This window comes from Anguilla rostrata, chromosome 9 (genome assembly GCF_018555375.3).
Source record: "Anguilla rostrata isolate EN2019 chromosome 9, ASM1855537v3, whole genome shotgun sequence".
NCBI lineage: Eukaryota > Metazoa > Chordata > Actinopteri > Anguilliformes > Anguillidae > Anguilla > Anguilla rostrata.
In genome coordinates this window covers 35,168,386-35,193,813 of record NC_057941.1, presented here as the reverse complement: position 1 = coordinate 35,193,813, position 25,428 = coordinate 35,168,386, and the positions used below count along the sequence as shown (strand labels likewise).

Below are 25,428 nucleotides of genomic sequence, written 5' to 3'. Positions count from 1 at the left end.
GACACCTGCGATTGACACCCTGCAAATGTGGTGATACTGAGCCATGCCTGACAATTCCTCTGCACTTTATGAAGAGCCCCACTTTATTCTTCTGGCATCTTCAGCCCATATGTCAGCCCAAACACTGGAGCCATCTCTATGTTATACCCTCAAAAAAGGATGGGTTAATGTCCAGCACACTTTTTGTGTTACTGTCATATTTTGCTTCAAAGCTTGTTAGAAATATGCAATAATTTGTGTGTCACAGAGGGAGACTATTATAACACAAAATTCCTTGCCCTTAACTAGACATGGAGATGAGTTAGAAATGACACGTTATGTGTTGTTTTAAAACACATCTGTTTTGAGAGTGTGTTGCCCGCAAATACCCTCCTTTACTCTCAAAAATTCTCCCCACCAAACTTCCTCCTTCCGCCTCTCCATCAACTTCCAAGGTAGCGCCGGTGGCGGCTGTCTCGTGCTGGCGTATATTGCCTCACTCCTTCACCATTCCTACAGGTGCTCACATCTCTCCGTGTCCCCCGTTCTACAAAGCATGTGTCCTCCTCATTTCCATCTCCTTAGCAGTGAGCTAGCCATCTCCCTTCAAATAGCTGCGCTCGTGGTTTTTCGTCGGGCTCCACAGGTTCAGCTGAACACATGGGTTCCCCAAACTGTAACCAGCATTCAGGCGGTCCGATACATCCCTATACATCCGCCCGATACACCTATGGCTGTACAAAATATTTTGCCACTGCTGCTCCTACTGTGCATATCGAAAAAAACGTAATAACATAACTTCAATTCAATAAATTACATTAACTTCCAGCATCCATCCGTCTTTATTATTTTATACTTGCAATGGTGTTTCTATTTCATATGTAGAAGCTGAATAAGGTATGGCAGACGGCTTCGCTAACTGAACCAAACACTTCTAAAAAAAAAGCAACGGAGAGGCGGCGAGACAAGCGGAGTTCTGGCAGCTGATCTACACCTTTTTGTTTAATATGACCTTAGCAAATGGGCGGCGAGTGCGCGCTCGTACGCTGTTCGGCGCTCGCATGCCAGCCAGCCACAGCTGACGTCCCCTCTGCTAATGATGGTCTCGAGCGCTTACATGTCAGCAAGGAAAGGTTCAGTGGCTGTCAACGCTGAACGGCGCGGATTCCACCGTGGTTCCACCACAGAAATGAGAGCTTGCAAATGGAATGTGACCGGGCAACGTTGCGCTTCCACGGCAATCCGGATTTAGTAAAATCCTCCGCTCGGCGGTGTCACAACAAGAGTGTTACCGTAATCGGCTTCTCCCGCGCGAGGAACACACTGTCGTTACATTTGCCAACCCAGGTTCTTTCACCTAGCCAGTGGACGACATCCTTGCTCTTGTCTGGACGTATTTATGAGCAATGATATTCCATAGCGCGACATTCGAAATGCAATAATGGATTGCTAGTTTGACTACCACCCCCAGTTTGTCTCTCCAGCGTCGAATAAACGTTTTCCATTGGATTCATCTTTTTAAAGAAGCATATCAAGGAATATACAATTTTGGAAAAACGAGCATTTTGGAGATCACATGCCCTTCGTTCTCCACAGTTTTTTTGCATCATGAACACGAGCGGTAAGTGGATCGTTTGGTGGTGCTTCGCTTTAACAAACGCGTTAAACGCATACGGTGTGAAGGGATGTAATAATTAGGGCAAAGTAGGATTAGAAAGTGTCTCGGAAAACTACTCCAGGTGGTCTACAGCTGGCTTCATTGGATGGAACATAATCCAACCATGGAACAGGTCTCTGTGTATTTTAACAAATGCTGGCATCGGTACATACAAGATTTAAAGGCTAGGAACAAATGGATTGCTATGTTGAATGGTTTTTGTTTGTTTGTTTTTAAAGTGAAGGGAATCAGCATATTGTTTTCTATCTGCGCCTTTGCTGCACATAATCATCGGGACAAAGTTTTTGCCTTGGTTTGACAATTTGCCTGTATTATTGACATTTGGGACAGTTTAATTACCTTTATATTGTGTGTTAATTGTGTTGTGTGTGTGTGTGTGTGTGTGTGTGTGTGGAAAGCCGTGATGGGGACTTATGTGACGAGAATGAATTTGGTACTTACTACGCCTAGTTATTAGTATTTTAGTATGGAAATGAATATACAATCAGCTGCCCAACTGGAAAAGTCCGGACACAACACAGACTTCAAGCTTCCTCGGCTGTTACCTGATGCAGGGATCATATCGTAGAATTTGTTTCCATCATAAATGAAAAGAAAATATCCTCCGTTGATACTTCACCTATTAGCGTTATGTCCTTATATGCGACTATAGCTTACTTAACGTGCATTTATTTAGAAAATAGCTTCCCCGTTTACTTCAAATAGTTGCACTTCTAACTCTCAGAATATATGCGAGCCATGCGAAACCAGTCAGAAAGTCGCATTCCAAAGGTACAGTAGGCTACAGTAGGAGGAGGTGTGACTTCATTTCCAAGTGACAGCAGCACGTGACTCAGGGAACCGAGGTTTTGGAATTCTCTTATCGCAACTGTTGCCCAGCCGTCAAGGCGCGAGTGTCAATTTAACACCCCTAGCTTGCGCAACAGTTGCATCGCTCGCTTAAACTAAATAAATAAATCAATAAATAAATAAGTAAAATGTAAGGAACTTCACGTACAGGCGAGTTCGAACCAAACACGCCACAATTTACTAGCAGAAATTTTTAACTAGACACAGCCACGCCCGGTGTGTGACTGGTGCGCTGTTGGGCTTGTCGGTTTGCTGATTTAGAGATAGATTAATGACTGACAGATTGAGAATTCCGATCTATTTTCACAGATTTCCGTCTCCCTTGCATGTAGGTTTGGACTTTTGACAGTCATGAAGGAAAAGTTCTTCAATAGATATTAATCTGGATTCCTCAATAAAATTACAGCCTGTGCCAATTTTTTTTCTCTCTTTCTCTCTCCTGTTGTGTTTTGCAATACTTTTATCCTGGCCAAGAATACGTTCTATTTTCTTAAGATGTAGTTGGCTGTATGTATTTTGTCAGATTTGCTGCTGAATGCTGTTTGAATGGCAGAACACCCCCATTCTCACCCCAGTTCTCTTTCTGCTTCCCCGTGAGCTTCATTCAGTACCTGTGAGTTGTTCTCAGGGCGCCACACTTCTTACATTTGCAAATCCGCTTTGGGAAATGTGGCTGGCAACCAGATTGCAGGTTTGACTACTCAGGTAGGACATTGCTGCTGCTGCACGCTTGTGCAGGGGCACGTAAATCGAATTGCTTCTGCAGCCACATGCAAAAACGCTCAGCCAATTAAGTCACCTTGGAAACAGACATCGGCAAACATTTTTTACCAGTGTTACAAAAAAGCCTGTTGTGGGCAGAAAGAACATGCTCACCTGCCTTGCAAATGCCAAGGCTGACTGCCTTAGTCACAGCAGTAACACCTTTCGCATGAGAGAAGGATGCATGACCGAGTTCTCAGGGGTTGCCTGGGAAGGCTTCAGCACAGGGCTGTTAATCCACCCCAGTGCTGTGCAGCTGAGCAACGAGCATATTGAACAGGCCAGCTGGCCAATCAGGGCAGCCGTTTCCAGCAGCTGTGTGTTGATTGACTGACACAGCTTGGTGTACCAGGGAGATGATGTGACCAGAATATCTGTAGTAATCGGGCTACTTTGGCCTTCCCCATCTTTGACTATAGAACAGATTCCCCTGTGTGGGGTTTGTCTCTCAGTCTCTGTCACTCTGATTAAGACTGTCAGTCACACAAATGATACAGTGCTAAAAATGATGATACCATATAAACGCATTGGAGGAAATGCCTCTCTGTGTGTTTTCTTACTAAAACAATTATTGCAAAGGTCACAAGAAGTAGGTTGCCAGATAAGCATACTTCTGACATTTCTTTCCCCCTTTCAGGCAGTTTACCATTATCACCATTTCTTTGCAAGTCAAATGCAATCCTTCATGCATTCATTTAATTTCTATTGCGAGTAGGATAGGATACTTATTAACGTTAATTAAGTTTCTAATGACTTTCTGGCCATTCCGGTTAGATTTTGTCCATGTGAAACGCCTGTTCAGACTGTAAAAACTGGCTTTTAATTAAGAGAAAGACAGTTAAACTGGAAGAGGATGTGAATGTGCCGCTGTAATGTATCAATATGATGGATGCTTTGAGCTTTAGAAGAACAGGAGACTTAAAACCTTCTTGACACGACCCAGTGCTGATGTCATCTTACTTAACAGCTTCCCCCATCAAAAGCCTGTTTTGGAGAGAGGTGTTTTGGGAAAGAACCACCTGTTTTTTTTCTAAGTAATATTTATGCTCAGATTTCAGTGTAATCCCCTTAAATGTACCATGTGCTTATAGGATAACAACGAGACTGAAGATACATGTTTATTATCCTGGTAGTGAGAATCCCATTTACATGGACAGTACTTAGAACAGAAATCTTGCTACTGTAATGGGATTATTATTAATTTCTTTACAAGGGCTCTTTTTTTAAATCATCCTTTAAAGTGTATTTAACAATAACTGCATAGTCATACAACTTTGAATGGTACTTGAGTTTATGGACAGCATTAGCTGTGTAAACTGCATGGATTTAAGGAGGATTTTGAGCTTGCGTAACAGGTCAGCAAAAGGTTGCCTGCCAGAAAGATTAACGTTTGAAATATATATTTTTTTTTCTCTCTCCTCTTGGCTGAGCGATGTTATTATATTACCCTGTAATTCACTTACTACTTTTATGCTCTTGTAAATGAGGCTTTTAAAAAAATCTTTTCTGTGAAACTGAGTTCAGACCCTGTGTGGGAATAGCGACACCTGCTTAATCAGGTTCACGCGCAAGCAGCCCTTCCGCTATCGCCGTGGAAACGAGCGGAATGTTCTTTTGTCGAGCTGCGGAACTGGAACTCAGCTGATGAGAGCGCGATGGCTCAAGCGAGCATGCGACCGTCAGAGCAGCACGCGCGGACGAGAGGAGGGAGGGGGGAGGGGGGAGGGGGGAGGGGCCTCTGCTTCGCTCGGAAGCGCGGATCTGACGCCGTTAGCCCTAACGCAGGAGCGCCGGTGAGGATTATCGGTTAATCCCACAGCATCTCATGCTGACGAGATGTGTCAACATTCCCCACATATGTGAAGCTGAGGCCGAGGTATTGTCATGACAACATGGCAAAAGACAGGTGGCAGAGCAATATTAATTCGCCTGATGCAAAGTGAGGACGATGATAGGATCCTGTACTTGGAAAACGTGGCTCCTGGAGTTAGGTGTGAATAAAATGTGAATTAAGGGACTGCTACAGTTCATCTGTCCATTATATTTAACATATAATATGATATTACAGCCTTCAAGATTGCAACAAGATGCCGTTCGAGTGGAAAATGTATCTTGACTCTTGATTAAATTCCATGTTCAAAGTGAGATAGCGGTTCCTTTCTAGATATCCATCCTTAAAAGCTGAACCGCTTTCAAAAGAGGGCAGTGTGGTTGGAACAGTAGCTTCCTGTTGGAGACGTGCGGCACGTTTGTGTTCTCTCAGCACTAGATTGATGGCCATTGTTATCAGACCTGAATGCGCAATCAATCTCCTGTCGGCGAGTGTTATCAAGCGCGTTGACTTTGCATGGTCATACTCGTGGGACCTCGCTAAAGAAGTGGCTCAAAGTAAATGTGAGGTTAATTGCGTGCTAGGAGATCGATGAAGCCAGAGGCTGAGAGAGCTTTGAAGCAGCACGGCAGAGAGAGAAATTAAGAAACCCTTAACGCTTGTGCAAATAAGCTGAGCTTTGGAGTTCAGTCTAAAGGTAGACTAGTGTGGGTTCCTTCATGATTTGAGGTGGTTTGTTTGAAGTGTCAGTGGGATTACGGAAATGGTCTTAGCTAAGTCTGAAACTAGGGGGATGGTGTTATATTGTTCCTGCATTCTAAGTCATTCCTGGATAAGAGTGTCTGCATGTAATCACACAACCATCATAGTAATGTATGACCTTATATTGCATTATTAATCCTTTGAAGAGTAGGTTTCTGAAATGTTTTTTTTTTCAAAATTTCAAGTAATTGAAGTCCATTGCATTCAATCACCAGTAGTGATTATTATATCAGCGTTAGAATGCTCAGTTTGAACATTCAAGTCACATAAATCTCTGACCTTACACCTTCTAGGGTTTAAACTGAACGCAAATATCTCCAGTTGGTCATGGTGTGCTCTGTAGGTTATGGTTTGTGAAGGATATGCTCTACGTAGTGTTACTATTGGACTGGTAGGGTTGAAAAACCAATGAGTCTATGCCTGTGCTGTGCATCCAAAAAGGACTTAGGCTTTAGCTATCTGGAAAGCCACTGGATTTAACTCTTTGAGGAGTAAGTTTTTTAGAATGTTATTTTTTCAAAATTCTAAATCAGTGCTCTAGAACTCCTTTGCTTTCTGTTACCAGTAATGATTGTTACATCAACATTAGAATGTTCAGCTAAGAACATTCTAACCGCACCGGTTTGATCTTACTCCTCAAAGGGTAAACACTGATCATCCAGGCCCGCTGCAGCCTCACACTCAGGCTTGCACTGGGAATCGGAAAGCAAGAGAGGTGGAGTGAGAGATGTGTGTGTGTTGGGGAGGGGTTTGGGGGGGTGGGGGGTTGCCAAGAGACAGGGGACGATCCAAGCTGACACAGGCCCTGCGGGGGCTGGGTGAGTCAGAGGTGGCAGTGGCCACAGATCACGGCGGGTGTGTTATGCGAGCTCTCGCCCCCACGGACCCTGGAGGTCAGAGCCGGGGACGGCGAGCAGGTCGGCGAGCAGGTCGGCGTGGCGACAGAGCGTTCAATTTCGTGTCTCCATCTGCGCGTTAGCCACCCTCTGCTCCCCGGGAATATCTACTCTGCAGTTGCTCCCCACTCATGGGAAAATGCATGGGAATGTCCCAATGGCGCCCACACCTGTGGCACCCAAGGGCTGGGCGAGATCGCTGAGGAGAAGCCACTGGGCCTGCAGCTGTCTGTGCCTCAGGCAGAGGTCATGACCCCTGGGGTCAAAGTGCACGGAATCCCTGTTCGCGACACGTAGCCAGCTGCCGCCAGTCTCGCCTGAACACGTTTCCCATCGTTTACAGAATGTCCAGCCTTCTCCTGAGGAAAAAAGGGCAGTTTGTGAAACCTTCAGGGAGTAGGACTATATAGAGTGGTAAACATAAGAGATTGCATTGATCAGTTATCTGCAATTAGCGAAAATGACAAGAAAGTAATTGGTCAATTGAAAGGTGGATACGAATGCTTTTCGACAGGCTTGTAATTATGTATTTTCATGTGATGACTTTTAGCACTATTCCGGGTAAGCTTTGCAGGTTTTTAGCACGCACATTAAACTTTGTTCTTCCAGAGTTGTCATGTAATAACACCATCCTCTGCCCTCCGTATACAACCAGATCCCCAATGTCTACAGACACACACAGATTTTATTATGTTTGGCATATCGCTCCCAAACTCCCTCCTAAATTCTCCTCTGTGGTCTCTGACATTTCTTTTATGTTTTTGCCATGCCGTTTTATTATTTGACTATTTTTTAATACACGTTTTATTGATTCTGTTTGCTGTGGTTTCTATGCTTTTATCCCTGGCCTGTTGTGCTGTTGGGCTGTCTGTTTTTAATGTGTCTGTTCCTGTTATTTTATTATTGTGCACTGCACATGTTTAGTTGCAGTGCACATGCTTGGTTATTACTTTTTATTATTATGAGAAGTGCCTTGAGTTTTGGATTTTTGTTGAGTTTTAGTGTGCTACACAAACAAATATGTGATTGCATTCTTATTATACTCATTATTAATATTCTTATTTGTCTTATTATTATTATTATTATTATTATTATAAATAATAATAATATTGTGCGAGGCCTGGCAGGATGGACAGATAGGAACTGCGGGGTGTGTGTGTGTGTGTGTGTGGGGAGGTGATCTGGGATCACTGGTGTTGTTGCAGGGATGTGGGGGGGTTTGGGGCGGTGTAAGGGGGCACAACCTGTTGACATGCTCTGCTCCCCAACCCCCCCCCCTCCCCTTATGTGCTAAACACATATGACATCACCTCTTAGATAACAGGGCTGCTTTCCACCGAAAAGCTACTGAGGGGAAGGGAAGCACTGAGCTGTCACACCGCACTCCAAATGCCCCCATATCTAACCGACTGAGAGTCTGTTTCCCTCCAGCTGGAGAAAGGTGACAATCGCATTATCGGCCTATCAGGCGTAGCACAGAGAGACACTTCCTGCATGGCTCTCTCTCTCCCTCTCTCATCATTACAGAGACCCCCTGTCTGCCTTCTGTCTTTATACACTGAGTCTCAATGCGGAGACCCCCTCCCTTCCCCAGTTGTACACAGAATGCCATTACATGGACCCCCTGTGCATGTGTCATTGTTCCTTTTTTCTCATTATAGGGACCCCCTCCCTTCTCTGTTTGTGCATCGGGTCTCACCACAGGGACCTAGTGGCACTCTGTAATGACCTCTGGCAGCCGTAGGGGAACTCTGTGAAATTAAACTCTCGTACCTGGACACCTGGGGACTGGCTAGTGTGTGGATTTTCTCCCCTCCTTCCCTGCATATTGCCGACCCTTTGCCCCCCCCCCCCCCCCAAACCCCCATCCCCTCTCATGACGCTGTCTTCCGCTGCAGCACCTCTCACCCACGCCTGTCACCCCAGCAATGTGGCTGCTGCCAGGCCTCTGCTCTGATGTAATGGCCGCCTCTTTATCTGTCCGTCCTCTCCTCAACTGTACTTCCTGTTTGATCAGGACCAGGATGCATTGCTTCAGCAATTGCTTCACTTGTATAAGAACATGGGAGCAATTTAACTACACTGCAGTGCATTAGCTGCACCAGTGGCATGATTTTCCTTTACTAAAATGGATGAATATTAATACATGTATATATACTAGATTACAACAGTTTCCTGACAAGCGCTCGCAAGATTACTGCATGGCATAGTGCAAGTATATATAAGATATTATTTTATCCACACTCCCATTTCATCACTGCAAATTTTAAATTTTGGTGCCAATATCCTCCTTTCAGTGCTTTCTTTACCCTTTGATTGATGTGGTCAAACACATCCATCAGAATGTCAATAATTGAAGAGTTGTAGTGATGTCACAGAAATCACTGCTGATGTCAGCAGGAAAAAAGAGATTTTTCATTCCCATTTGTCATGAATAGTGAAAGTAAATAAAAATTTTAACAGCTCATGAAATTGCCGCTAACCGTAATCTCACGCATTGTTATTTTATGAGATGTAACAACAGTTGAGTACTTTTTCCGACAATTAATTACACATGAACTAATGTCAACTAATCATCAACGTTTTTTTAATGGTTGATAAAGCAGTTATAAAGTATTTATAACCAACTATATTGAAAGTGTGAAAATCACCTCAAATGCAAAAGCAGCACACTTCATCTTTGGAAATTAAGTGTGTCAACAAGTTTTTATTCTTTATTTTTTATTTTATTAAAGTGTTAGTTTCTCACAAAGAGAATGTGTGCATGTGTGGAGAAGGGCAGGGGTGGGGGGTTGGGGGAGCAGATGTTCAGTGTAATAGAATACATATGTGAATGTTATGCCACCATTCATCCAGATGTTTTTGCTGTGGCATGTTTATTTTTCAAGATTTTTTTCATTATGTGTCCTTCTGTCCATCTTTCTTCCATATGTAATTCCAAGCCATATGGAAGAAAATTTAAAAGCTCTGTTGGCTGAATTTTAATCTGCGTTTCTTGTCTGGGATTATCGGCCTTTCTTCTTTCCTTTCCTGTTTCTTTCTTTTTTTTTCTTGGGTTTCCCACCTGTAGTTGTCATGGCACACATAGCAGGGTACAGTGTGGTACAGGTGGAGCTGACATCTCCCATAATCCTCTCTGTTTCTTTCCTCTGACCTCGGGTGGATCACCCACAAGTAGCCCCGTAACTGCCTGTGAAATTACCCACAATGCTTTGAGAGGTGTTATGTAACTGCGGCCTCTGAAGGCGTCCTTGCTGCCAGGCTTCCTGTTGGCTCGTGCCAGTGCCCCACCCCTCCCTTCTCTCCTGCCGATTTTCGGCATCCCGTTCCTGGAGCCAGCGATCCTGTAGCTATGGTTGTGACGGTTACGGGATCCATTCTCTTTTCTCTGTGCCATCTGAGACTGATGGGGCAGATTTATCAAAACTGGAGTGGGTAAGAATGTGTCCCTATCAGGAGTGGAGTGGGATGGAGCGGAATGTCGGTACCTGTAACTTACAGTATGTCATGGAAAATGTTACGGCTTAGATATATGTTAGTTTCAAGAACAGTGAGGAAAGGGTTTTGTATCATGTTTGTGTGTGTGGCTGTGTGTGTGTGTGTTAGTGTGTGTATGTGTTAGTGTGTTTGTTATGTGCTTGTGTTTGTGCTTTTGTGCGTGTGTGTGTGTGTGTGTGTATGTATGGGTGTGTGTGTGTGTGTGTGTATGTGTGTGTTTGTGTGAGTATCTGCGTGTGTGTGAGTGTGAGCATCATGTGCGTGTGCGTGTGTGTGTGCGTGTGCACTTCTGTATAGGTATGATGTGTGTCACCTCTCCCACGCCTGATATTAATGGTAATTATAACCACTGTAAGACAAAGATAGCTGGAGGCCTCATTTGTCACATCTATCTTTGGCGGGCGTCCAGGGACGCGACTCAGAGTTTTCCCTCCCTGAGATTGCTCTGGGCCTGCCCAGCGACGGAGCTGTTTGCTCAAGCTCATCCATCCTCTCTGTCCATTTGTCTGAGTGCCTACTTGAAAGATAATCAACTCGGTGGCTGGGGGACAGCAGTTCAGGGCAGCGCTTCCTCTGGAGGGCCTTCTGTGTCCGTCTTTACTGGAGGTGGCAGGCCTGAAACAAACAGACCATGAAGAGACTGTGGTATTGCAGCGTGAGGGTATGGTGTAGCAGGGTGAAGGTGTGGTATACCAGAGTGAGGGTGTGGTATATTGGGGGTGTGGAATAGCAGGGTGGGTGTCATATATTAGGGGGGTGTGGTGTAGCAGGGTGGGGGTGTGGTATAGCACGGTAGGGGTGTGGTATAGTAGGGTGGGTGTGTGGTTTAGCATAGTGACGGTGTGGTATAGAACGGTGGGGGTGTGGTTTGGCAGAGTGATGGTGTGGTATAGCAGGGTGGGGGTGTGGTTTAGCAGCGTGAGGGTGTGGTATATTAGGGGGATGTGGTTTACCAGGGTGTGGATGTGGTTTAGCAGGGTGCGGGTGTGGTATAGCAGGCTAAGGGTGTGGTTCAGCAGTCTGAGGGTATGGTGTGCCCTTTGTTGCACTTGAATCAGAAGATTTTACAGGGTTGGCTAATGTGGTGCTTAAGCTAGTGTGTCCCAGTACTGTCTGCAGGGCTGGATGGACAGCCTTGCCTGTGGTGAAACGTAAATGCGTGTGAGTCCCGGGGTCTCGTATATCTCAGAAGCCAGTGAACAGGGCTGGAATTCAGGCTCATCACGGTGCTCAGTGGGGTGTCCAACCATGGTGCTGGAGAGTCACAGTCAGTGAATTTATTTTTGTTACTCAGTTCATCCGTTTCAGCTGTTGATTGTGCAGTGAATTCACATCGTCAGGCTTCACAGCTGGATGCTGATTTTACGAAAAAAAAAGCAAAAACTAGCAGACCCCGTGACTGGCATCTCCAGAACCAGGGTTGGGGACCTGCAGGGAGTGCCTGGTAATGCAGGCGGTGGCAAATCCACCACGACAGTGACGTTGTGGGTGGGAGAGGAACCTCTGATCCATCTGGGAAACGGCTCTTTCTTTAAGACGAGCAGCCGATGACGATGACAGACAATGTCAGTTTCTCACACAATAAGCGTGGTCCCAGAAAGTAGGGGCCACTCATGGGGAAGTGTGTTCGACAAAAAAAGTAAAGTGCCCTCAAATTCTCTCTGCTTGGACTCTGGGCCTTTGTCAGGGAGGTGCACCGAACGTGGGATTCCCGAATTTGATCCAGCTGAGCCCAAAACTGCATGAGACAGTCATTCTGTTGACAGAGCAAGCTGCCCTCTGTTTCTGAGTGATCCACAAAAAGCACTCTCACATCTGTCAATGGCTTGTTTTTGTACTAGAATACATACTGACCAAGTAAAATCAGTTTTGTGTTATTTATCACACACGAGGGCAGATTTATTTTGGTGAGAAATTGAAATTGATAGAATTGAATTAGAATCGAAAGATGCCGTACTTTCTTTTTCACATTGCTGTACATTTAAGACTACTGTAAATGCCTGTTCATTATATAGCCCATATAAAAGCGCTTGCAATTGGCAAAAATCTCCCTCTCATAAATTTAAATAAAGAGGATAATAACTTGCTCAATGACCTCTTATTCCTTTCCCTGAATTAAGAGAAATGGCGGAATAATTGCGACCGTATTTTAGGCTCAGCTGCACAGACTGTAGATTCACTTGAAGTGAGTGTTTACTCTTCTGTATTCTCACGGAAAAAAAGGTCTGACAAGAAAGGCAGGTTTTTACTGTCGGTGGGGAGGCTATCTGTCACTGGCAGCGTTGTTTTGGGAATCCAAAGACTGCGCAAGACTTTGCACTTCAAAGCAGAAAGGGACAGAAACAGACTTGCCATGGAATTCTGCCAGTGCCTAATTGGGGAAGATCAACACGACAAATGGTGCCATTAAATAGCAGCAGTCTTTTTCCCTGAGAATGTGTGCTCAGACACAAAATTCAACGCAATTAAGTTCAAAGGAATCTGATTTAAACTTGCAATCTTTAATTTAAACTTAATCTTGCAAAAAAAAAAAAAAACTGATAACAGTTTTGAAAAACTGTTAAGAGCGTCTGCCAAATGCCTGTAATGAAAAGACTTGTAGGCATGGTGAAGGTGTGTTTTTTGAAGCTGTCTGTGCTCAGTGCTCACAGGCCTCAGTTTAGTGTTTGGGAAGGTAGCATTTTACTGAAGAGTGGCGAGTAAGCTTAGCGCGATCACATTAGCGCCTCAGCTCGCAATCACGTTAGCGTCTCAGCTCACAATCACATTAGCGCCTCAGCTCGCGATCACATTAGCGTCTCAGCTCGCGATCACGTTAGCGTCTCAGCTTGCGATCACGTTAGCGTCTCAGCTCGCGATCACATTAGCGTCTCAGCTCGCGATCACATTAGCGTCTCAGCTCGCGATCACGTTAGCGCCTCAGCTCGCGATCACGTTAGCGCCTCAGCTCGCGATCACATTAGCGTCTCAGCTCGCGCTCACGTTAGCGTCTCAGCTCGCGATCACGTTAGCGTCTCAGCTCGCGATCACGTTAGCGTCTCAGCTCGCGATCACATTAGCGTCTCAGCTCGCGATCACATTAGCGTCTCAGCTCGCGATCACATTAGCGTCTCAGCTCGCGATCACGTTAGCGTCTCAGCTCGCGATCACATTAGCGTCTCAGCTCGCGATCACGTTAGCGCCTCAGCTCGCGATCACGTTAGCGTCTCAGCTCGCGATCACGTTAGCGTCTCAGCTCGCGATCACGTTAGCGTCTCAGTGGCAGTAGGCTAGCTGCGATCACGTTAGCGTCTCAGCTCGCGATCACATTAGCGTCTCAGCTCGCGATCACATTAGCGTCTCAGCTCGCGATCACATTAGCGTCTCAGCTCGCGATCACATTAGCGTCTCAGCTCGCGATCACGTTAGCGCTCAGCTCGCGATCACGTTAGCGTCCTCAGCTCGCGATCACGTTAGCTCTCAGCTCGCGATCACGTTAGCGTCTCAGCTTCGCGATCACGTTAGCGTCTCAGCTCGCGATCACGTTAGCGTCTCAGCTCGCGATCACGTTAGCGTCTCAGCTCGCGATCACGTTAGCGTCTCAGCTCGCGATCACATTAGCGTCTCAGCTCGCGATCACATTAGCGTCTCAGCTCGCGATCACATTAGCGTCTCAGCTCGCGATCACGTTAGCGCCTCAGCTCGCGATCACGTTAGCGTCTCAGCTCGCGATCACGTTAGCGCCTCAGCTCGCGATCACGTTAGCGTCTCAGCTCGCGATCACGTTAGCGTCTCAGCTCGCGATCACGTTAGCGTCTCAGCTCGCGATCACGTTAGCGTCTCAGCTCGCGATCACATTAGCGTCTCAGCTCGCGATCACATTAGCGTCTCAGCTCGCGATCACGTTAGCGTCTCAGCTCGCGATCACATTAGCGTCTCAGCTCGCGATCACGTTAGCGTCTCAGCTCGCGATCACGTTAGCGTCTCAGCTCGCGATCACGTTAGCGTCTCAGCTCGCGATCACGTTAGCGTCTCAGCTCGCGATCACGTTAGCGTCTCAGCTCGCGATCACATTAGCGTCTCAGCTCAAAGCGGTCTGCCGGTGTCGTTCGACAGGCCACGACGCGCACCGCAGCAAAAAGGGTGAGTGGACCGTCCCCTCGAGGTTGTGTTTGTGTGAAACCCCCCTCACAGGCTCTCAGCCAGTCCTGTCAGCTCTGATCTGCTTCCCCTCGCTCACTGGTAGGGCACCAGGCCTGAAAGCCTATCAGAATGCATGTCCGGCGATGCCGGTTCACTTTACAAGTGAAATCGAGATAACCATGTGCTGAATTCCCCTCACCCCATTGCCCTGCTCAAATCAAATTTGCATTATTTACTTTAGAATCCCTGCATTGCACATTGCACATTTTTTGGTACCTGCTTGAATTGCTTCAGCAAAGTATACATTCTCAAAAAAAAAAATTCTAAAATAAATGTAAAAAACGCTGTAAGCTGGGTATATTTCCCTGGTAAAAAGGGAACTGCTAAGCATATAACTTTCAGCCTCTGAGTGCAAAGACTGCTCTACTGAATAACCTGCACTACCTCAGATTCCCTCAGTCCAAATCTATAGTGCCTTCCAGATCACCACCACAGCACAATGAGTCGCAGACATGCAGGCCTTTGCTTCTGGTGTGTAATTGGCTCAATGTGCAATGCAGGGATCATGTGAGCAGTGTAAGGCAGTCAGTGCTGAGATCTCAGTTCTGATTATGGGGGTCTGCAGCTCACCTCCAATTTTTGAAACACATTTAGGCCTGCGTTCAATCAACATTCATCCTGAACTTTGAGGTAGAATCTGAACTTTGAGGTTTTTTTTTTCTTTCACAAGTTGCTGAGTTCAGCTAATCCGTTTAATTAATTCAAGTTTGCCAAGAAAAAGTGTAAAGCTTGCATTTACTTGTAAGACAAAAACATTTTCAGAGGCAATTTGCAATGTTTTATGTAAGTTGCCTATTCATACATGTAGCATATAGTATATATGATAACTCTATATAGTATGTAATACTATAGTATATTGAGAAAGCACTGTACACAGTGGTGGTGTATATTACAAGGCAGGATGGCAGAGTCTGAATTGTCAAAGCAGCTGAATCTGAGATTTTTTTATTTTACGTATCAGTGGTGTGGAAACTCTGCTCAGGTCTCTAAATAACCAACATGGCCCTTTCCATTCCACTGTACTGTCTCGAAAGCGTAAGATCACACGTGTGAATGTAGAATGTTCTTAACTGAACGATTCTAATGCTGATGTCACAGTCACTACTGGTAACTGAAAGCAACAGAGTTCTATAACACTGACTTAGAACACTGGCATTTGAAAAGAACCCTACTCTTCAAAGGGTTAAAGAAGGAAGAATGTCCCTCTGCTGTACCTTTATGTCTGAGAGGGGGAGGGGAGCAAACCCAATCACAGCTCCTAGCTGCAGAAACAGGAAATGAAATCACTCTGCTGCCGAAGTTTGTGCTTCAATGCAGAATATATGAAATCGAATAGCCAAGCCAACCCAGGTGGTCCTGTTGTTGTGACTGTGACCAGTCAGATGGCTATTTTTTTCAGTCTTGGTCACAGTGGTCTGATACAAATTTTATTTGGCTTTGGCTCCCAACCCTGGAACACCCAGGGCATGCGATTTTGGCTGGAAATTCAACAGGTTACAACACCACACAAACCCCTCTGCTTACTCATGGCCCTATGCAGCCACAGGTTGGCTTTGATTTTCAGTGGACGACAAAAATTCAAACATTTGCTACAAAGTTATAAGGGTTTTATTTAAGGCCGTGCAAAACAAGCAAAAATTGCAGGTAATTATCTGCAACAGTTGAGTGGTCTAAGTATATTAATGGACTCCAACGCTGACCATGCAGTTCGTCAGAATCCGGTCGATCCGTTGCGGTTTATGTGATTGGTTGTAATGGAGGATTCTAGAATTCTGACAGTGAAGGATTCTGGATGTTATAGCAACAGGTGCACATTTACACAGTGAACAGTTTGGGTTGGCTGATGTGTGTGCTGATGGTGGTCCATCATCTCATTGGCTAAGAATTTCCTCTCGTGATTTGTTCATCCCTCAGCGAACTGTCAGTAGCTCTCCAGATCTGGGGTTGCGTTAGCACGAAAACTGCTGGCTTCCAGAAAGAGATTTGTTTTGCATTTAAGGCCAGAGGAGTTAAGAGAGTTACATACCTGGGTGGAGAGACCTCCACATTCCCACACTCTTCTCATGTGGAATGTGTGCTGGCTGGAGCTCACGTTGAGGCTGTGAAAAAAGGGCCTCTTTATCACGAAACGTTCCCAAAATCTCACCTGACCTGAGGAAATTGGGGCGGTTTCCAAGAAACATATCAGATGCCAGATTTCCCTTTGGGGATTAATAAAGGATCTGTCAATCTGCCAGTCTTTGAAGGAGTGAAGGAAGGAGCTTCACTCAAAATATTGCTACAGTGAGCAAATAATTATGAGGGTCTGTCTTTGTGTGTTTGTGTGTGTATGTGTGCGCTTATGAGTGTGTGTGTTTGTGTGTGCATTATCTGTTTGTGAGCGTGTGTGTGTGTGTGTGTGTGTTTGTGTGTTTGTGAGTATGTGTGTGTGTGTGTGTGTGTATGTGTGTGCGTGTTTGTGTGTGCATGTATGTGTATGCGAGTGTACACAAGGTCTCATGTGTGCATGCATGCTTGTATAAATACATGCATGCACGTGTTTGTGTACGTGTGTGCATTTGTGTGCAAACATATGAGCGTGTGCATTGAAATGAGTGTGCAACTGCTGCCTCTTGCAAGATATTTTAATCTCAGTGAGACAACCTGTATAAATAAAGGATAAAAACATGCTTTGAGTGCATGTGTGTGTGTGTGTGTGTTCTGTGGGGGGATGCATCCTCATGGTACTTAGTGACTCACTTGCAGCCTTTCTGATGATGTCTGGATAACAGGCGCCCTGAGTCAGTTTGATTCGGTGGAGGCCTTCGGCGTGCTACAAGGACAACCTGGGCAGCATCATTCTCGGGTCCTCCGATCCCCTCCCAGCTTCATAGCTTCCAAATTTCATTTGCAACTGAAAAGATAGAACCACAAAAAAAGCATCAGCATTGCCTCGGCATATTACATTACATTACATTACTGCACAATACAATGCATTACGTTCAGTTTTGCACATATTGATCAGGTATACAGTACATGCGTTCACCCGATGATTGTTGGAACTGACTCGTTTTTTTATTTTTGCTGTGAAGTTCCTTCCAATACCGTGAGACCAGTACAGACAGGTGTTGTGATTGGCAGAAGTGACCAGGCAGACAGGGAAGGAGAGAGCCAATTGCCTCTAGGTTAGGGAATGAAGAGCTCTGGCTGGGGTGGCGGGTTCGGAGATTGATTTGTGGATGGGTGGAGCTGCTCCATTAGCTGCCCTACTTCGGCTAGCGCTGAGGTTTTTTTAGGCTTGATGAGGGAGCTGCAGCAGGCGGCCAGGGAGCTGAGGTGGGAACGGGGTGTGACGTGAGCGCGCTCGGGGACGTTTGTGCGGCTGCGTTCTGTGTTAGCCGCAGGGCTTTAACAGTGCGAGCGTAGCGCGGTTTACACTGACGCCGCTCAAGGACGTGTGTGGCAGGTTTCACGCAAGGCAGACTGCGTCTGATGGCTTGAGCTGTGGCTTCGGGGGGGGAGAGGGGGGTTGCGCATGACCACCCGGTGGCGGGGTCTGTGGTAACGTCTGTAAGCATGTGCTCTGCGCGGTGTGGGTCTGTGTGCCGTTTAAAGGCAGTGATTATCCAGCGGCTCAGCGTGCAGACTGTTAACAAATCTCTGGAGGACAACTGCTCTCAATTACAGGCTGTTTGAAGTCTGTGTGTGTGTGTGACTGTGTGTGTGATGCACATCTCTATGGATTAGGGCCGAACTACTGATCTTCAGCTTTCTGATTCAGTGGAACGTGAAGTCTTGTGTAAGAATAATTTACCGTTAAATACATTTTTATGGGTCTGTCACGGTGTTCAGTTTGGCAAAGACGGTGGTGGACACTAGTGTCTGACTCCATTTTGGATTCTGGTGAACTATTCCATACTACTTGCAGTGGAGAGTTGGAGATCATGGAGTTTCTAAGAAGAAAAGTTGAGATCCGGTTGAATCTGGGACCTGGGCTTCTAGCATCAGACCCACACAACTCCTCTATACTTACATCTATCCCATGATCCTCTGCTCTCCTCCTCCACACCGGCCTTTCATTGGTCTCCACACATTTTGGTGCAGGCAGCAGATGTTGGAGGAATGTGTGGTTGGGCAACACGTGAGAGAGCTGAATAATCGTGGTTTTTAAGAACACCACATCTGGAAGGGGGGGGGGATACAGATGACTGTCCCGGAGACTGTGGGAGCATGGTGTCCTCTCTGCCTGGGTGGGGGGGGGGACTATTTTTGGCATGGCTTAATATTTGTGTTTCCTCAGGGGAGGAGGGAAATTTTGGGTTTACACCGCTGTCTGTCTGGGCCCCGTCTGCTTGTCTGTCTGTCTCTCCAGCCCACTCATCGGGGAGGTGCGTTCCGAGGCTCGGAAAGTTTCATTTGGCCCGGGCTAAGGAATTCACACTTGGCTGCAATGTGTTCTTCAGTACCTCATTGACCCCATCCAGATGGATAGTTTGTCTAGACTTACCTGTGCATTTGACACTTCTTGGACTGTAAGGGCAGATACATTAACCCTTCCTCTTGCTTAGTTGGGCTACCAATTTGTCACTTCACATTAAATTATGGCATAATTGTTTGATTTGTTGATTGATTATAATGTATCTGTGACTGTGTGACTATTTCTGGTAAAACAAGACCAGGTCAAATCCTAGTATATGGCTGGACCTAACACACTTCATCCGGCCGACCAATGGTGTAACTTCATAACTCGGCCGACCAATGGTGTAACTTCATCACTCAGTCACTCAGTCACAGACATTCGCGTTTATAGGGCTGGCCCCGCTGTTGCGGTCCAGCCAACGATGCATTGCCTGCCAGAAAAGAGTGGTCTTGATTGACAGTTCCTCTCTAATTCACCTGTATACCTGTGTGGATGTTTAACAGTTACAAAGGGTTTGCATATAACACTATTTTACAGATGAAGGCAGTGTGGTGGTACATTTCAATGTTCAGCCTTATCATAACCTAAAAATCTAGTGTGGAACTTGGGAATATGGTTATAATAGTACAATGGTATGTTTCAGACGCAAATAAAATTTGTTAACTCTCCTGCTCCTAAGAGAGTAACCATCTATATCCTATGAACCCCACATTGATGAATGTTTTAGATAAGTGTTAGATGTTAAACTCAGTATAAAATAAATGTAAAGTTTTAAGTGTTTAAATTTTTTGATGTAATGCAGTTGTCTTGGAACTGTCCAGTTGTAAAGTCCCTTGTAATGTAGGCCTGCAGAGGACAAAAAGGAGGTTTTGGGAGGACATGTGTAACAGTGATGGACTGGAAGGGCGATTAAAAATGCATGCGACTCTGTGTCCTTCCCTCCAGCAGTACCCTATCAGCACGGCCCCTACGGTGACGGACGGGGCTCTGGCCCCGCCCACATCCTCTGCTTCCGCTGCCGAGAGGTCTGCAAGGGCGAGGTGGTCCGCGTGCAGAATGTCCATTTCCACGTCAAGTGCTTCACCTGCCAAGGTAAGGTAGGGTCATGTGCCCTGCTGTCCCACGTGTCCCACCTGTGCCTTCCCCTGGGATACCCTGCACATCCTGGGGGGACAGGAGTGGTCTTGGTGTTTCCCTATCGGAATGCCGATAAACCTTGACAGGCCTCTGTTTTGATGGAGTATCATGATGAGTGATGTGCTGGTAAAGACATGCTAAAAAAATGAAGGAATTTCTATGGCAGCCAGTAAAGGGGAAACTGCTGTTTAAAGTACCTGGTTATTAAACCAGGCCAAGAGGTCTTAACCTGGCCCCGGATACTACTCTTTAACTAAGAGAAGAAAATGCCTTAGCTATCACCTGAGGTGTCATAATTTGATATAATTTTTTTTCCAGTCGGTGTCTGGTTTGTGAAGTCTTGATAGATTTCGGATCCAGGTGTTAGCGGGTACGGTAGAGGACAAGCCGATCTCTAGAGAGAGAGAGAGAGAGAGAGAGAGAGCTCGGGATGCAGGTTTTACAAACGAACGAACAAGCGGACAGAGCGTGGCGGGGGGGCGGTGGTGGGGGGAAGGGGGGGGGGTGGATTGTCAGAATGAGGAGAAGCTGATTGGCTCATCTGGCGGGCTGCTTCTCCCCTCTCCATCGCCCGAATCCGAGCGGCTGGCGATCACATGTTCCCAGCGTTGCGTGTGAGGGGGGTTGCTGTGGTAACGGTGTGAAGGGGCACCCTCCCCTGGGTGGCGGTTATTCTCAGCAACGCTCTCCAAGCGGCAGCCAATAGGAGGGCTTCCTGTGTGCTCGGGAGCGTGGCGGTGGGCTGGGGAGGGGGGGGGTGTGGGGTGGGGGGTGGGGGGTGAGCGAGGAGAGCGAGATGGAATCACTTTCCGCTGTGACATCATGACTTTCCTGGGAGCGTCTAAACTCCCCGACAACAGCAGAACCCCCATAGTACCGACCCCCACCCACCCCCTTCCCTTCCACCCCCTCTCCCCCCCTCCCTCACTCTCTCTCACTCTCTTTCTCTCTCTCTCTCTCCAAATGAATCAAAGGATGCAGACTGGCTTCGTATATTTTTTTTATATTAACGAGACAATATTCCATGATCTATACAGTGTCCTGAGTGTGTGTGCATGTGTGTCTGTATTTGTGTGCATGTGTGTGTTTGTGCGTGTGTGTCTGTGTTTGTGTGTGGTGTGTTTGTGTGTGCATGTGTGTGTGTGTGTGTGTGTGTCTGTGTTTGTGTGTGGTGTGTTTGTGTGTGTTTGTGTGTGTGTGTCTGTGTTTGTGTGTGGTGTGGTTGTGTGTGTGTGTGTGTGTGTGTGTGTGTGTGTGTTGTGTGTGTGTGTGTGTGTGTGTGTGTGTGTGTGTGTGTGTGTGTGTGTGTGTGTGTGTGTGTGTGTATATGTGTGTGTTTGTGTGTGTGTGTGTGTGTGTGTGTGTGTGTGTCTGCACAGATTAATGATTGTAGCCAGTTTTTCTGGTAGCATTCAGCTGAGAGCAGTTCTCCCTCTCTTCATCTTTCACCAAAGCATTTTACAACAGCACAAATCTATCTGTTCCCAGCATCCAGTACCTTATTTTCCTCAAGCGAGGTGGAACTGCTCTCTTGTGTGACATCATGGCTTGGGATCGTATACAGCGTGTAAAACCTGATAGCCACAGAGACCCCCAGAGTACCACCCTTGCCCCCCAGTCCTCTCCGTCTCTCTTAGCCTTTCGCTTGCCATCTCTAAGCCTTTTTTTTTTACTGTGTCCTCGGCCATATTTGCGGACATTTTTCAGTCTTTTTCAACGTGCTCTCCCCAAACTTCACATAGCATACACATGTCTTTCCCTCTGCTTCTCCTTTCTACTATCCTCTCTCCCATGTCTGTCTCTGCTGACATGCCCCCCTCCCAACCCCCCCTTCTTCTCCACTCCATCCTGGGGATGTTGGATTGATCCCCCTGCTCCGGGTTCTATAATTCATGCACTTGGCAGATGCCCTCATATTTCGTACGCTGGATACGGTTTGCTGCATTTTCACATCTGACTCGAGCCTTCAGAAAGGCCAGGCAGTGGCGTGCTCTGCATGTGATTTATTTAATATCTACACTTGGCAATCAGTCTCAGAATCTGAGTCTCTGTATCAGGCCCCTCCCTCTCTCCGGCTGACCAATCGGAGCCGCGACTTTCACCGCTGGCCAGACATTAGACGGTATCGCAGGTAGAAAGCTGGATGCACTCAGTTTTACGAAGATAGGAAGGAATGGTTTGTATTTTGCTGAGAACCTGAATGGGAGGTGAGGTAATTTATTCCAAATTTGAACAAAAATTCTTCTAACCTACTGGCTGCATTTTGGAATCCCTTAGCCTGTGTCTCCTTGTGCACAATGGTTATTCATTCCATTAATACATCCACGTTAGTTCTTTTTGCAGGTGAACATCCACTGAGTGCATCTACTGTTTCTCTTCAAGAACACAAAACACTCTTTCCTTTAATCCCATCAGTGGAGACTGAGCGCACTGAAATTCTTTTGGTTTTTTTCCCCTAATGTCTTGGTAACATATTCGTTATGTTGTGATTTTGTTGCCTTACTTTCCGAAGGTGTGTCATGTACATGTTCTGGAAAACAATGTGCTCTTTTGTAATCTAAATGCTTCCCCATGGCCTTCAGAACAAATGCTCAAAGAATACTGACTTTGTGAAATTCCACCAGTGCACAGAACACCAGCTGGCATTTTTTTTGAAAGACACTGAAAAAAAGTTAATAAAACGAATGTGTGCAGCCTGTTGCTCACCAGTTAAGAGTTGTAATTTCACCATTCTGTCTCTCGAGTGGAAACGTGAGGAAGAGTACTCTCACCGTTCTGTCTCTCGAGTGGAAACGTGAGGAAGAGTACTCTCACCGTTCTGTCTCTCGAATGGAAACGTGAGGAAGAGTACTCTCACCGTTCTGTCTCTCTTGTGTAAACGTGAGGAAGAGTACATTCACCGTTCTGTCTCTCTTGTGTAAACGTGAGGAAGAGTACATTCACCGTTCTGTCTCTCTTGTGTAAACGTGAGGAAGAGTACATTCACCGTTCTGTCTCTCTTGTGCAAACGTGAGGAAGAGTACTCTCACCGTTCTGTCTCTCTTGTGTAAACGTGAGGAAGAGTACTCTCACCGTTCTGTCTCTCTTGTGTAAACGCGAGGAAGACGAGCGCTCGCGGAAGGCACACGGCGTGGTTTCTGAAGAGCGATTTCTCGGGGTTGGAGTCGGAAGAGGGCCGCTTTAGCGCTCAGAGGCTCTGGGGGAGCGAGGGCAGTGGTCTGCTCGGTTGGAAGGAGTTTAGCGCTCAGAAGCTCAGAGGGAGCGAGGGCAGTGGTCTGTTCGGCTGGAAGGAGCAGACGCGCGGACCCGCCGGGCTTTTAGCCGCCCGCGCGGCTGTCATATTTACAGCCCCCAGTTGGCCGCTTGTTCAGATTTAGGAGCCCACAGCGAGCATCGCTGACCCAGACGATTGCTTTTTAAAAGCTCCTCTTTTTTTCCCCGGTGGCTGCTGTATCACAGCCGGCTCTGCAGTCAGCCTGGACGCGTTTCTGAATGACCTTTCAAGAAATGGAATCTGTTGAAGCAATAAAAATGGAACCTGCTTGGGGTTCCGGGGTGAAATAAGTTTTGTGAAAATCTGAACTCTTGGATTTTGGGTGATGTCTTTATTTATTTGTTTGTTTGTTTGTTTGTTTGTTTGTTCATTCATTCTGACCGCAGGGCGGTGGGTTTAATTATTTCCCCAAGTTACCAAACTGACACAGAGGTGAGAAATTAACTAGCCGGCTAATACAGAAAATACAAAACCATTTCAACACACAAATCAAAAGGAAAGCATTAAATAATTTTTGAATGTCATGGGATTATTAATTATTGTTTTATTAAACAGCACTTTTTAAAAACTTTAATCCTTGTCTAGCCTCTGCAGGCCTGGTCGATATATGGTGTATTTTGGGTGTAGTGAGGTTAATTCACAACAGCAAAACATAAGTGACTTACTATAGAAAACAGCACTGTACCCTCAGCAAACAGCCAAAGCATAGATACTGATTTGGGTATTGTTGGAGTGGCTCTTTGTCACTGCTCTGTACAGCTTCCGTGGCTGTGGTACTGTAGTATTATTGGAGGATTCAGCTCATGTCTGTCTGTGACATCACAGGCCACCAGCTGCACCTCTGCAGGCAGCAGATTAAGCTTGTTCTGGATAACAGGGGCAGCAGGACTGATTGAGTCTATCGATTTATTTTCTCCCAGTGTAGAACCTCCGTTAACTGACAGTTTGGGGGTATTGGGGTCCGGCGGCAGGGTGGGGGGGTGGGTGGGGGTAAAGAGTTTTGGGTTGGTTGGAAATGGGAAGAAACTCCAAGGACAAAGCTGAGATCAGTTGAGGGAACTTTTCCCAAGTTTACGCTCTCTGTTGACTCGTTGCATATCACAGGAACCCAGAAAAGAAAACAAATATCTTGTCTTAAAGTGTTTTCCTTTAGAAAGTGGGTTTGTCCAAAAGCTCTCAGTTAATGTCTGCGTTGATGTGTCAAAGTACTTGCTTTCTATTGGGCCAAACCCATGGTATTCGTCTTACACTCCAGTAAGGGAAGTAGAGATCCTCCCTTTATAAAGGAAATGCTCACAGGAAGTTCAGGCAACATGAAAGGCTGGCCTTTGTTGCTACTTCCAGGAAACAGGAAGTCATTTGGTGCTATTCACGTACGGCAAGACTGCAGGATCCATGAAAAAATATATTTTTTCCCCCCGTTCTTCCAGGAGCCAGGATATTCAGTCCTATTACCCGAGATACTAAACAGGTCTCTTTTTATTACCGCTGTATTGTAAATTTTATGAGTTATTAGAATGGAAAGATCTGCTCTTTCAATCACTGGGTCATTATTGTGTCTCTATTGCAATGCGGCGAGCTTCATATTCTAACTGTGGCGGCAACCCCCAGGAATTCAATTTAGTTTTAATTAATAGTTATTTTTCTTTCTGTCCACCATCTCCTCCCTCTCTCTCTCTCTCTCTCTCTCTCTAAGCTCTTTATTGCTGTCTCTGTCTGGCTAATGGAAATGACTGAGGCAGGTGTGGTGTGGTTCTGTTGTTTAGGGGTTCAGTCTCTGAGCACTGCAGATTAGTTTGGTGCATAACTGAAGGAGCTTAGTGCTGGGTAGTAATGGCTTTTACTGTTTATTGTAAAAGCCATAAGTTTATTGTACAATTTATTGTATAAGTTAGTTTATTTTACTATTTATTGTAAAACCCATAAGTTTATTTTACTATTTATTGTAAAAGCCAAATGTTCTTTAACATTTTCACTCTTTTATTTTCATGGGCTGGTAAACTGTCTCAATATCTTAAAACCTTTTCCATCTTAGTCACCCTTGCCACTGTATATCAGATTAAGTTACACATATAAATGATTATTTAACCCATTTACATCTTTAAGACATTTTTTCTTAGTTCTTAGAGAAATCAGTTGTAATCAGTCAGATTTCTGCTGCAAGGGTTTCAGAAGCCTTGA

The 25,428-nt window shown here is 45.9% G+C and overlaps 1 protein-coding gene across 3 annotated transcripts in view; it reads left to right on the top strand.

Moving 5' to 3' along the window:
- Positions 1-275: 275 nt before the first annotated feature.
- The window catches only part of LOC135263670 (actin-binding LIM protein 3-like), a 90,110-nt gene continuing 64,957 nt past the window's right edge, over positions 276-25,428 (top strand). The window contains exons 1-2 of one of the 3 annotated variants that reach the window (XM_064351969.1): positions 276-1,600; positions 19,782-19,928. In XM_064351969.1, coding sequence (XP_064208039.1) covers positions 1,588-1,600; positions 19,782-19,928 — 160 coding nt within the window. In that variant the 5' untranslated portion in view covers positions 276-1,587. The remainder of the gene's footprint in view (positions 1,601-19,781; positions 19,929-25,428) is intronic. The other 2 variants (XM_064351966.1, XM_064351968.1) reach the window with 2 other exon arrangements.